Source organism: Typopeltis vanoorti, chromosome 10, assembly GCF_054136105.1.
Source record: "Typopeltis vanoorti isolate ZY-2024b chromosome 10, IOZ_Tvanoo_1.0, whole genome shotgun sequence".
Taxonomy (NCBI): Eukaryota; Metazoa; Arthropoda; class Arachnida; order Uropygi; family Thelyphonidae; genus Typopeltis; species Typopeltis vanoorti.
In genome coordinates, this window is record NC_143558.1 from 17,229,518 (window position 1) to 17,243,503 (window position 13,986).

General features: G+C 35.3%; 1 protein-coding gene across 1 annotated transcript in view; it reads right to left on the reverse strand.

Moving 5' to 3' along the window:
• Positions 1–13,986, reverse strand: part of LOC150102196 (saccharopine dehydrogenase-like oxidoreductase) — a 92,682-nt gene that overhangs the window by 26,908 nt on the left and 51,788 nt on the right. Inside the window, exon 5 of the mRNA XM_090398817.1 lies at positions 7,973–8,022. Coding sequence (XP_090254943.1) covers positions 7,973–8,022 — 50 coding nt within the window. The remainder of the gene's footprint in view (positions 1–7,972; positions 8,023–13,986) is intronic.

The following is a 13,986-nucleotide window of genomic DNA, read 5'->3' on the forward strand; positions in this document are numbered from 1 at the left end:
GTGAGCAGTGCTACGAGTTCAATGTTGCAAAGTGAAAGGTTTTAAATTTTAGAAGCAAAGAGACCTGAAGTGACATAAAAAAGTTCACTGTTTGGTCTCTAAGAGCAGGGTTTCAGACTAGGTAAAAAAAATGAATAAAAATGCAAAGATATATAAAAAAATCAATAAAAAAAAATCCATAGCCCATCCACAGTATGAATGTACTATAGGTTTACAAATAAATCTTTTGTGAGCAGGAGCTACATAAAAAAAAATTGGTGGGATATCTGAGGGAAGGTAGAGGAGATATGAGTCAAGACCTAAAATTTAGGAAACACATTGCTAAAATTGTAATGACAGCACAATGGATTATAGCAATGATGCAGAGGACACTGATGTGTTGGAGTAAAGAGATTATGGTTCCATAGTATAAAGCCTTGATCAGGTCACACATGGATTACTGTGCATAGATTTGGTCACCTGTTTTTTCAGGATGAAGGGAAATCAGAAAGATCCAGAGATGCTCGACAAAGGTGGTTTCTAGTCTAAAGAATTTGAGTATGAATAAAGATAGAGGAAATGCAATTTGTAAAGTGGTCAGGATGATGGATATGATTGAGACATGTAAACAGATTGAGTTAGTAAACAGTAATTACCAGAATGTAATTACTGTTTACTAACTCAAAAAACAGTAATGTTGATGAGGTTTTTCATAGAAAGAGAGACCAAGAGGCCATCCCTGGAAGACACACATACACACGGCTCAACAAATATGCTTGCCCACTTGCCTGTGACAAGGCGATTTTGCTAGTTGGCAAGAAGTTGCAGGATGAACAAAATATATTTTTTTATTGATTAAAAAAACTTCTCCAACCACTGTAGAGCACTACTAATAATTTTGTGGAACTCCTATTAACTTATTGGGACATGCCATTAAAATACCAGGTGATCTTGAGTGAGTAAATTTTTTGCATGCCTAGTAGAGATTTGAATAATTTGCTGAACCCATATATGTATAAGGAGGATGTGAACAAGGGAATATGAGGATATGTGAAGGGAGAGTGGTGGGTGATTAAAATGAATTGCTGACAGTGTGGTGCAGAGATGTTAAATATGTTCATTGAGGTCTTCCACAATGAGTCATTTGAATCTGATGATAATAGCAATGAGTCTGATGACAGCATTTTTTCCCCACTATTTTCTTTAATATATGGTTCATGCCATAAATATCAAGATATGATTTCCCTCCATTTCTTCTATTTGTTTTTCACTTTTTTTTTTACCATAACTCAATAGGAAATACATTTTAAATTTGCTATCCATGGTGGTATGGGTGGTGATGGGGAGGGGAATGAGGTGGAAGTAGAAGCAGTAATTATTTTTGGCATTAGTTGACTTTAGACAGTAAAGTTATGTGTGTGTAATTTAATATGCAATACCAGTTTTTCATGGCACCGATGCACACAAGGAAAATGGTAGTCAAGGTTTTCTTGCTCACTAAGTTGATAGTGTAGGATAACCATTCTTTATAAGGTCATTTGATATCCAGGAAAGTTCATCTTGGAGGTCTTTATCATCTGTCGTAATGAGAGAGGCTCTATTTTTTTAGCATGTGTATAATGCTGAGTTTATGAGAAATATGGTGTGAAGAAGTGAAGTGCAAGTATCTACCTGTATTGGTGGGTTTGTGATAAACTGTAAGGTTGATACGTCCAGCTATTGATTTCTTGAATAAAATGTCCAGAAATGGTAATTGGTTATTTTTCTCAAGCTCTAGAGTGAATTTAATTTTTTTATGCAAACAGTTAATCTTGCTTAGAAAATCGAGCAGATCCTTTTCCGTATTTTTCAAACAATAAAAACATCATCAACGTATCTCCACCAAACTGTGGGTTTAGGGTCTAGTTGAGATAAAATTATACTTTCAAATTTCTCCATAAAGAGATCTGCACAGGGTGGTGAAAGAGAGCTTTCCCAGATATCAAATGACCTTACAAAGAATGGTTATCCTAGAAAATTGATCCACAAGATATTTTTCTGTGGATCAATTTTTGTGGAATTGCAAAAAATTGCAAAAAAAAGCTGGCTGCAATTCCTTTTTCAGGAATTGCAGCCAGCTTTTCTAAGGGACATACGTCCCTTAGAAAAGCTGGCTGCAATTCCTGAAAAAGGCTCAATGTTAGGTCAACGAGTTAGCCAACAGCGGAATAAGAAAGATAGAGTATCGAAATGTCCAAGACTGTGTTCCTGTGTAATGGGAAGGATTCAAGACAACCTGACTGAGGTATAGTTCATGAAAGGACTAAGATTACTGAAAGAACTATGAGTAAATAAGTGATAGTTATTATTTTCCTTGTAAGATAAATGAGAATTGTATGCAAGTGTTACACAAGGGTTGGTGATCAAGTTTTGTAAGGTATTGCATACTAACAAGATAGAACAAATGTATATGTAATGTTGGTGCAAGGAATATTTTCTGAAAGTAGTTATGTTAGAGGGAACTGACGTTCTATACCTATTGTAAGGAATGTGTGTTTCATAGTGCTAAGTTAAATGCAAATGTTAATTGAACAAAAAAAATAGATATACTTCAATGTTATAATGATTCTGCAAAGGCAAATATGTTAAGAGAGTTAGTCATTCCCAATGTGTTGTAATTTCAACTGCTGTTAAGTTAGAATAAAATGTTTTGTTTAAGCAACAACTGAGCTGATCATCTGCCAATGCCCCATCTCAAATAAAATTCGTACCTGTGTGCATGAGTGGACTTAGAATAGCCATGACTTGCTGTATAGTTAAGAGGATTTTAGATGAGACAACCTTTGTTCACACTCTTATTATTCTTAGACTATATTAATTTCTCCAAACTGGTGCAGTCATTAATAAAAATAAATTTGTTTGGTAGAACAGTCTAAGAAAAAAAATAATTAGACCATAATCATTTCGCCAGCATTAGCTAAATATAGAGTTAGTTTTATGCATGGTAGGGCAAAGGGTAAGAAAGAAAGGGGGATAAAACTTTAAGACAGAAGGGCTTAGCAAACAAAGAAAGTCAGGAAGAATAGAAATTAGTTAGAATAGGCAAAACTTTGTGAGTAGTATAGATTTTATAAAAAGGCGTGGCCCGATAAGATTAGAAATTAAACCAGAAATAAAACCAAGCATATTTTTACAATACCACAGAGAGAAATAATTTTACAAAGGAGCAGCCGAGTGAGACTAAATTTTTACAGTTCCTCCTTATATCCAACTTATTAGTTTAAAAAATTCAAAATGCAACCTCAAAGCCAGTGTTTGGTGGAGCTATACAATAACTTTCTTTGTATGAGGATATAAAGTCTATTACAAATCACTTCTGTGTTTGAGAAAGTGGTTAAGAACAAGTTTATTTTTTTAACTGAAGGTTAAATCCTTTAAGAGACCGTATGGGAAACTATTCCAAAGCAGTGAAATAGACTGAATGAAAGAGAATAAGCTGGTTCACAGTATATCTGTTCACTGGACAGTGAACAGATGCTGACGAATAGTTTCACAAGTTTACTAGCTCGAGAGAATGCCAAGAATCGATAGCAATTAATTCTGTGGAACAGTACCTATAAAAGAAAATTCCTACAGAAGAATAAATGCAGAAACAATGTCAGTGAAAAAAAAGTTACTGATGTGAGAGACAGGCCACCAATTAACCACTTATTCAACAGCATTTTTAGAGGACATTTTGGATGCAGTGCCCTATATGAGAATATTCTAAGGTAAGGCAGATATGGGATTTATACAGTTAGGAGTTGTACAAGTAAGAAGTGAGAGACTTTAAGCATAATAGGACACTAGTGTTTTTTTTTTTTTTGGAAGCAGAGATATCTAATCTTGTATGAAGAGCTCAATATTATTAGAAATAAGGTATAGTCTTTCTTGCATAAAATGATAGGATTGTTTTGATGGAACTGAAATTGACAAAGTTGTGTTCATTCCAATGAAATATAACAAGATCAGTATTTTTGGCACTGATTATGGAAGATTTTATAGCCTGAGATATGAACACTGCAAAGTTTGTCAAATAAGATGAAATAGAAACTACTTCATTGGCAAAATGATAGATAAGATCTGAGGTCAGTGACAGTTCATTCATGAACAGGAGTAAGAAAAAGCGAAAGAGCTGTAGAACACAATATATTGGCAGGGAAATCTAGGATGACATGTAGTGAATGACCAGATAGAAGAAATGTCTCAAGACCAAACCTTTCAACAGCCTATGTCCATAGATTGGACACAGGCTATAGAAAGGATGGAAAGATCTGTGGATTAAGTGACAGAATTGGCAGTCACCGATTAAGTGTTTTCAGGTGGCATGGGTTGGTGACTTTCTCTATTACTTGATAGAACTGAGGTGAGCGCAATGGGATGAACATTGGATGGCAGGCTTTTATCCCCCTTTGGAATATACTGAATAGACTGTTTCTATGCTGTAAGACAGATTGTAAAGCTGATATAAGATGGATGTTAATCTGATGTACACGTTTTAAGCACAATTTAGGAGAGTATCAGGACCAAAAGATGTGTTGGATCCAAAGACGAATGTTACTATTTTAACATTCGTCTTTAAATAGTCTGAGGTTTTGGAATATTCATTCAAGTTGGAACAGGTGTCTGGGATCAAAAGAGCAAAAAACAGTTGCCAACCCATGGAAAGAGGTAGAAGTTACAGAGGTCATTTGGCAGTATTGCAGTGCAAATGACATGACAGTGATTGGATGAAGAACATTCTGCAAAAAGGAAACTTAAAGTTGTGTTCTGAATTACATGAGTATATCTGCAGTATATTTGGAAGACGTAAGGGTTAAGTAAAGATCAAGGGGGTTGGGAGAGTGAAGAGGATTATCATGTATTCTGGTGGGTAGAAGGATATTTGTGAGGTTGACAGCAAGCATCTCTACCAGTGTGATCAGTAAAATTGGAGAAGGGAAGCTGGTATCAGTTGAGAACAAGTCCCCAGAGAAGAGTTTGGTTATTCAGATTCATAGATAATCAAGTGTCAAAGACAAAAGGTCAGAGCAGTTAGAATTTGGAAAGCAATTGAGATGGCAATTGATAAAACTGAATGAAACACAGATATTGAGCCAGAGAAGATCATAAGGAGGAATTCAACATCTGTCATTCTTTGACATGGAGTATCAAAATATGACCACTGTAGAGGTTCATTCCATCCTTGTCGCAAAAGAATGGAATGAACCTTAACTTTTTCAATCCTTGGAAAAAGTTAAGGTGGGCAGTAGTGGTTAAAGAAGTCAGATCTCATCTGATACTTTAAAAATAAGATGTCAGATGGTTTGGAATGTAAGTAGTGTTGTTGGCAAAAGTATGGTTTATTTCTTTTGGGTTGTTTTTGTTGGGTGATTTTTGTTGTTTATGGGCATGTTAGAGTTTTTTTCCCTCCTCCAGTTTCTGAAAATCAATGTTACTAAAATTCATAATGACTTGCATGTTGATTTGGACTGGAAAAAAGTTAAAGAGTAAGAGAATGTAGTATGGATGAAGTTCATTTAGTGGCTACAATGCAGAATCTTTTCATTGCTATATCTTCAAATGGAGAGGTTTATATTACTTACGATATCCAGCATACACTTCAAGCTGCCAACTACACTACATGTAAGAATTGGGGAGGAACCATCGCAAAAGATGACTAGCATTTCTTAACTGCAGCATAAAATTTAAGTTCGAAATGGAACAATCCAAACTACTATTTTCAGAAAATCTCTAGAAATCTACTGAAACCCCTGAGAGGGTGAATAAGTGGTTTCCGAAGATTTCAAATCTCATCAGCAATCTAACCCCAAACTGTATTATGTATCATGTTATCTCTATATTTCCAGTATTTGCCATCATAATACCACATTTAACCTAATTTAAATGTGGTAGCATGATGGAAAACACAATTAAGGGCATGATCAGCATGCTAGGAAGCCACCTAGTCTGTTTTTGCAAGGAGAAACTATTGTTTCTGTATAAGATTGATCTAAATCTTCAGTTGGCGGGTCCAAGTTTTTTGCATCCTAGACAGGATCTGAACTCAGGAAATTTCCAAACTAAGGAAAAACATGTCTCATAACTACATTACAGAGGTTTAGCAGATTGAAATAGTGCAGTTATACAGTTACTAGAACAAAAACAGGAAGTGAATTTTTTTTTTAATTATTCAATCAGCTACTTCTTCAGAAAGTTACTATATACAGAAAACACAGAGTGCAGCTGAAAGCAATGGATCAGCAGTTCTTTTATAAGCTGGAAACGTTTCTACATGTCTTGTCATATCCTCCAAAAACAAATACAGGTAATACAAATCAGTTCACAAATAACAATCCATTGTTTGCCAAAGGTAAACTAACTCACATCCAGACATAAAGAAAAAAAAAATCTGCTCATGGAGATTAGAAAGGGAAGATATGCCAATTTCTATTAAAGCAAAACGACTGCTTAAGTGACACACAACACATCTCTCAAGATGGAGATATCAAGGAGTGAGAAATTACAATATCTTTATATGCAAAAAATTATCTAGAAAGAATTATACAGGTGAACCCTAACTTATGAACAATAATGCATTCTTGGAAATAGTTGAATATTCATAAAGTTCGATTTTTTTTCATATGACAAAAAATTTGTTAAATTTGTTAATGCATTTCTGAAATAAATTATGTTAATATAAATAGTAGTATGAATACAACTCTTAATCTTTAAAGGGTAAAAAAATAAAATGATATGGACTGATAAGAGCTTAAATGGCAAGTATAATCAGTTTTATTGTTTGTTTGTTTATTATTATGCCAAAGACTCATTGAGGGAGGGCACCTACTCTACAACTCTCCATCTCCACCAATCAATCCACTAACTACACATGAAAATACTGATATCATCAATCTACATCAATGCCATCTACTGACCACCACCACTAGTATTTTCATAAACAAATTACAAACAACCATGCCCACGGCAGGATTCAAACCCACAGCCTTTTGGCTGGAGAGCAGATACATTAATCAGTCAGCCAAGAGTGCTGCACTTAAAATGATTGATGTTATCAATGCAACCAGATGAATTAAGTGAGTGTTCATTTTCAGAATGCTTAATTATGTCCATTTCAGTTTCTTTGAAATCATCTGGATTGTTTTTGCCATTTTTAGCAACACTTTCACAATCGCTACGTTCATGTTCGTTTTCCATATTTCAAGGGTATTAAAAAATAGTTCATATGAAGAATACGAACTATTTGTTAGTCCATACAATGTTCAAAAAAAGTACATAAGTAGAGGTTCACTTGTATATGATCTGGGTAATATGATTACATAATAATCTCATTATGTGGGATTTTTCTTTTTTAATTAAAATGTAATAGATTTGCCTGTGTTAAATGAAAAAGATACATGCTAAAGAACAGATTCATGGTGTGTGTGTGTGTGTGTGTGTGTAACATGATATAACACTATACGGAAATAAGTTCCGGTCAAATATTTAGACATTAAAAAAAGTGCAACTAAACACAATTGAAGACTGACAAAAATGAGATTTAATTTGGAAAGTCCCTAATAACTTATTCAAATATCATTGAACAGATGGCAATACATGTAATGAAAACCAGTTTAACCTACTTTTCAATATCACTACTTTAAATATTTTTAAAAATTTTGCCTGGCCTGGTTGGCTGAGTGGTTAGTGTATCCACTCTCCACTCAAAAGGCTGCAGGTTCGAATCCCACCGTGGGCATGAATGTTTTTGATTGTCTGTGAAAATATTAATGGTGGTGGTGGGCGGTAGATGGTGTTGGTGTAGATGATGATCATGGTAGTTGCGGCTCGTAGTAGTTCATGGAGACAGAGTGTTGTAGAGTAGGTACCTTCCCTCGATGAGTCTTTGGGCTCCCTGAAGGTGTCACGTAATAATAATAAAAGTTTTAGATTATTCTCCACTGGTATTTTTGACATAAGTTATATAAATATTTACCTTAGGACCAGGATGAAAGCTAACATATGTTTCCACAGAATTAAGGTCTCCTATTGAAATATACATTGAAATTTGTTAACAGTTGTAGTGTATATATATTAATTAGTTAGCAATAAAAAATATATAATTAATTAAATAGAACCATGTAACTTGCAAATTATTCTATATATTCCCCATAAAGTGTTATACACTTGTTATAACAAATCATTAATCACTTGTTAGAAGTCATCAGAAAATATCATTTTTGTTATAGGTGTTTATCAGAACTTCTCAGCCCTCCCCCATTATATGTAGTTATTGAAAAAGTACAGGTAACCCTCGTATATCGCGGTACTTATACAACGCAATTTTGATATAATGCGGTACTTATACAACGCAGTTGTATAAGTACCATGTATTGCCATCTTTTCATATATTTTTCACCTCGTGACTTAAAAATCAAATTTTATCTTCGTTAAATTTGTGTCTGCCCACGCGCATGTAGTTATAAGTAGCGAATTTTAGGGGAAATACCTTTAACACGCATCTATATCAATTGTTTACCATGTAAAGTGTTAATTATTGTTGAAAGTTGTCTTCGTTTTCTGCCAGGAAAGCACATTAAAAATCATAAGTGTGTTCATCTCAAGCTGAGCACTTTATTTCCTGGTGAGTTACATACAATATGTAATGCTTTTTTTTTTGTAAAAAAATTATTTCTATAGTAATGACCGCTCAGAGGGCTTTTGCGATATAGTGGAAAACGAAATTAGTGAATTAATTGATGAGAAATGAATTTAAATTAGGAGGAACTAATACAATTAATAGATGACGTCGAACCAAATGACAGGGAAAGTTCTGTTGAAGATTCTGATTGTGATGAATCTGTTAAAAAATTCAGTTTAGAGAAATTAGCAGAAGGATCGGACTTGGCAAGAAAATTAGGAAGTTATTTTACGGATAATGATCCCTCAACGAGGGCTCCGGAAAATTCACGAGACAATTGGATATTTGTTTAGCTCCATATTATGAGCTTAATAAAAAATTGCAAACATAATGATAAGCAAGGTCTTATTACTGACTTCTTGATAACTAAACCAGCTGAAGTATGCAATGAGAATTATACAAATGATTTCCCAGAGATTTCAAGTGATGACAACTTCCAGCCACTCATAAATAAAGACCATCTATGAAATGCTCATTTTGAAGACAGTCATCATCATCATCAAATTCCTGCCATGTACCCTCAAGGGGTGTACAGGATATGACAGTACTACATGAAAAAATTACATCATTACTAACTTCCTATCTACAATTTTCCTCCAAATCAGTCTGTTACTTGTCAAGACTCCAACATTATCAGATCTTATATTTCTATCGTCTAAGGCACTTTGTACCGTATCAATCCACCTATATCTTGGTCTTCCTCTGGGTCGTTTTCCTGCCAACCTGGCAGAGAACACTTGTTTTGCTAATCTTTCCTCTCCCATTCTATTTAAGTGACCACACCACCTGAGATTAGCTCTGCTAATGCATTCCTGGATGCTGACAATGTCAAGTTCTTTCCTAATATCCTTTTTTAATATGATATTGCCATTGATGCCATCTGTTCACACCTATAATCTTTCTCAGAACTCTCATATCTCTGGTCTCTAGTCTTTGGTCAAGTGTTTTACTTCTGAGCCAGCTCTCAGATCCATAAGTTAAAACTGGTTTGAACACTGTCTTGTATACAGCTAATTTAGTGTTCCGACTAATTTCTTTATTCCATATGAATTTATTCAATTGACTTCCCACCATACCAGCTTTGCTGATTCTATTGTCTATTTCTATATTTAATTTACCATCTTCAGTAAAATTTGTCTTTTTATTGCTGACCTTCATACCATATCTATTACAACAGCTATTCAATTTAGTCAGAGAATCTTGCAGACTTGTAGCGGATTTATTTAGAAGTACAGGGTGTTCGGGATAAATTTGACAGTTTCGTAAGAAAAAAGAAAATCTTCTTTGTATCTATTAAATTTAATGAATTGACAAAAAAACATTACAGGCAGAGTTAATTACAATACTATCAACAAGATTTACTCAAAATAACCACCATTAGCATCGATCACAGCTTCAATTCTGCTTCGGAACCTCGAACAAGCTGATGCTACAGTCTCCCTGGGAAGGGCCGCAAAAACTGTTTTAATTTTATCCATTAACTGGGCTTTTGTATTACTGGAAGTGCAATTGGTGTCTTTTTCAACTGCGCCCCATACAAAATAATCCATGGGGTTAAGGTCTGGGGAGTTTGGAGGCCAAACATTTGGACTGGTGAAGTCGTAGAAATTTTCAGACAACCATTTTTGACTTTTCCCAGAGGTGTGGCAAGGGGCCGAATCCTGCTGCCATACATACGGCCTACCATTGGCTACCCTTGTTATCCAGGGCTTGACTACAGTTAGCAACTCCACGAACAAAGCCCGAATTCCAATGCCAGGGTTCTTCAACACCTGTTCCTGCAGATTTGCGAGGAATTCTGCTGTACGAACGCAATCAGATCGTCTGCTAGGGATCTTTCTTCTTGCTACATCCTCGTAGTCACCATTGCAAGTCTCTAGTTCATGCCTGATTGTTTTTACTGTATTCAGGAAGCATTGGGCAGCAGTCGTAATATCCTTATTTTGATGGCGGGCACGAATCATCATGATACAAGTTATTCTCTTCCATGATTCAGGTGGGTTCCAGCTATCCATCCTTTCTGACATCTTGTATATGAATGAAGAAGGGTCCAAACTTTTAAATGAAGAGAAGTGTGTGTTAATACATGTAACTTACGGAAAAATATAATTAATTATAAATATGTCAAATTTATCCCGAACACCCTGTATAACATCATCCGCATAAAGCAAAGAGCTGACATTAACATCTCCAATTTTGATATCAGGTTTAATACCACATTCCTTCATAATGTGATCCATATAGATAATGAATAACAGAGGGGATAATGTATACATCCTTGTCTCACACCAGATTTAACATTAAACCATCTTCCTGTACTTCCTTCAATTCTAACTGCTGACTTACAACTCAATTAAAGACTAAGTATTGCTTGATATAATGCCCCATTGACACCATATAACTGCAGCGTATTGAATAGCTTCTACCTTCGCACCTTGTCATATGCCTTTTCCAAATCGACAAAACTTAAATACAGATCTTTGTTATATTCCCACGCTTTCTCGACTATTTGTCGTAAAGTGAAGATCTGATCCTGACAGCCTCTATTTGGCCTGAATCCAGCTTGTTCTTCACCAAGCTTTTCTTCCACAATTCTTCTCAACCGTTTCTCAAGTATACTTGCATAGATCTTGCCAGGAACACTCAGTAGGGAAATACCTCTGTAATTCTCACATGCAGTTTTATTTCCCTTTTTATATATGGGTACTATGAGAGCTCTACTCCAATCATCGGGAATTTGTCCCTCTGTCCAGGCTTTCTGAACTATGCAGTGCAGCCACTGTAAGACTTTTATACCACCATACTTCAGCATTTCTGGTCGAATATCATCTACTCCTGCTGCCTTTCCACATTTCAAGCCTTTGATGGCTTTTTCTACTTCAAGTATGGATGTGTATTCCTGACTGCATGCCTGGTCAGTGTTTTTTTTATCACTGCTTGTTTCATTTAGCAGTTTTTCAAAGTAATTACTCCATACTTCAAGGATATCTTTTTTTCCCCCTGTTTTCATGTCACCTTTATCATCTCTAACTCCTTTGACAGCACTCTTTCCTCCATTCCTAAGCTTCTTCAACAACCTCCACAATATTTTGCCACCTTCTTGATATTTATTTTCTATATTCTTGCCAAAGTCCTCCCATGACTTTTGTTTAGCTAGTTTTACACACTGTTTAGCTTTCTTACATTTGTCTCTGTATTCTGTAAGAGTAAAAGCTGACTTATTTGCCAGGAACTTTTGATATGCTTTCTTCTTTTCCTTCACTGCCTCTTTAACTTCCTGTGTCCACCAGGGAGTTCTGATTTTTCTATCCTTGCACACAACCTCACCACATGCCTCTGGCAGAATCAATGTTTTCTTCAGAGTTTGCCACTGTATCTCCAAGGTTTGATTCCTGTTCTCAAACTCTTTCATTTTCTTTTCAATAATCTTTCTGTATTTTAGTCTACAGTTCACATCTGAGAGCTGCTCAACTTTTATTCGCTTTAAAACTTTCTTACATGTTATTCTTTCAATATGAAATTCAATTTTATCCTGCTCAAGACTAAATAGTGATCACTTCCAATTTCAAACCCTCTGTACACTCTGGTGTCCTGCACCAGGGAGAAAACATCACTATCAACAAAAACATAGTCAATGAGACTTTTCTTATTCCTAGCCTCTTCTCTCCATGTAAATTTGTGCACATTTTTATGTTGGAACATGGTGTTAATAATAACCAGTCCATGTCCTGAGCAGAAATCCAACAGATATTTGCCATTATTATTAGCTTTGCTCTTTTCTCCAAATTTTCCCAAAATATTTTTGTATGTCTCACAATCATTTCCTACTCTGCTATTTAGATCCCCAACAAGGACCAACTTTTCCTTTTTCATTGTGTCAGTTGCTTTTTCTAAAGCCTCAAAAAATTCCTCCACTTCTACCTTAGTAGAACCTTCTGTGGGACCATAGGCACAAATAAGTCTCATTGTCCAGTTCCCCATTCTCATATTTGCCCACATTACTCTACTTGAGACTGACTGCCATTCAAGAAGATTAGCCTCGTATTTTGTGTTGAATACTATGGCTACTCCTTTTCCTTGATTGTCATTGCCTGAATATAACATTTTGTATTTATTGCTCAGAAAGATCTCACCAGTTTTGGTCTTATTTGTTTCAGTCACCCCTATTATGTCGATCTGGTACTTATCTAATTCCTCAGCTAGCTCCATTTCTTTGCCATTCAGGCTTCTTACGTTGACAGTACCGATCTTTAACTCTGGTGATGTTGAGTTGGGGTTTGTTTTTAGATTTGTTCCAGTAGCTGACTTTTCGCTGTTCGCCCTGGTTCCCTGGCGAAAACAACGGGGGCCTTGTTTAACCGGGCGACGCCCCAGCCGACATGAAATTTTGTCATGTTGTACCATCATTTTTTATTTTGGTTTAACCAATAAGAATACAATTTGGTCGGCTAAATCCCAAATTGCCAGCCCATCCTCGTTCGTTCAGTATCAAAGTAGATACCCAACAGGGTGCACCACGAGAAGGTGAGGATTGGACATTAGGTCAGAAGCCCTGGTCGGTTCTCCGCATTCTTTTAAAGGCTATGTGGAGGTCTCCTCTCAGTTATACAGCTTTGATGATGATTAAAATATGCACTTTATTATGTGCAATGACGTTTACGTACAATTTGTAATTTTATAAGTCTATACTATATATTTGTTTCATAGTTTATATTTTCTTAATTTACATGAATTACAAGAATTAAATAAAAATATATTTTTGTTGAGTATGTCATTATTGTTTATATAATTTAAAAAAAAAAAAAGATTTTGGAACCTAACTTTACTTTTTCTATGTAATCCGAGTCTCGCATAATGTGATTTATATAACGTGGCATTTCTATGGAACGTAACATCCGTGTTATACGAGGGTTACCTGTATATCAAAAATTTGAAAATGAAAACCAAAACTGAAGACAGACTATTTAGCCAATTCAGTTTAACATGTAGGGCATGAGTGTTGGAATTAATATATGCAGTGATAATAGATGTCAAATACTGGGGAGACTGATCATGTGATTTTGATGTAGTAGTGGCTAGGCAGGTACAAGCTTCATGCAACAAAAGATATTCATAGAATTACAGAGCAGGGGAACTATGATAAATACAGGCAATGTACAGTGACTTGATCAATTGAAGGGGAGAGAAATCAGCAGTGACTGGGACTTAGCCCAAAATCATGTAATTATAATGTCAGATTGTATTCCTAAGGGTGAATTTGCAATAATAAAAATTATTATTTACATGAATGTGTGTCTAATTAACTAAGT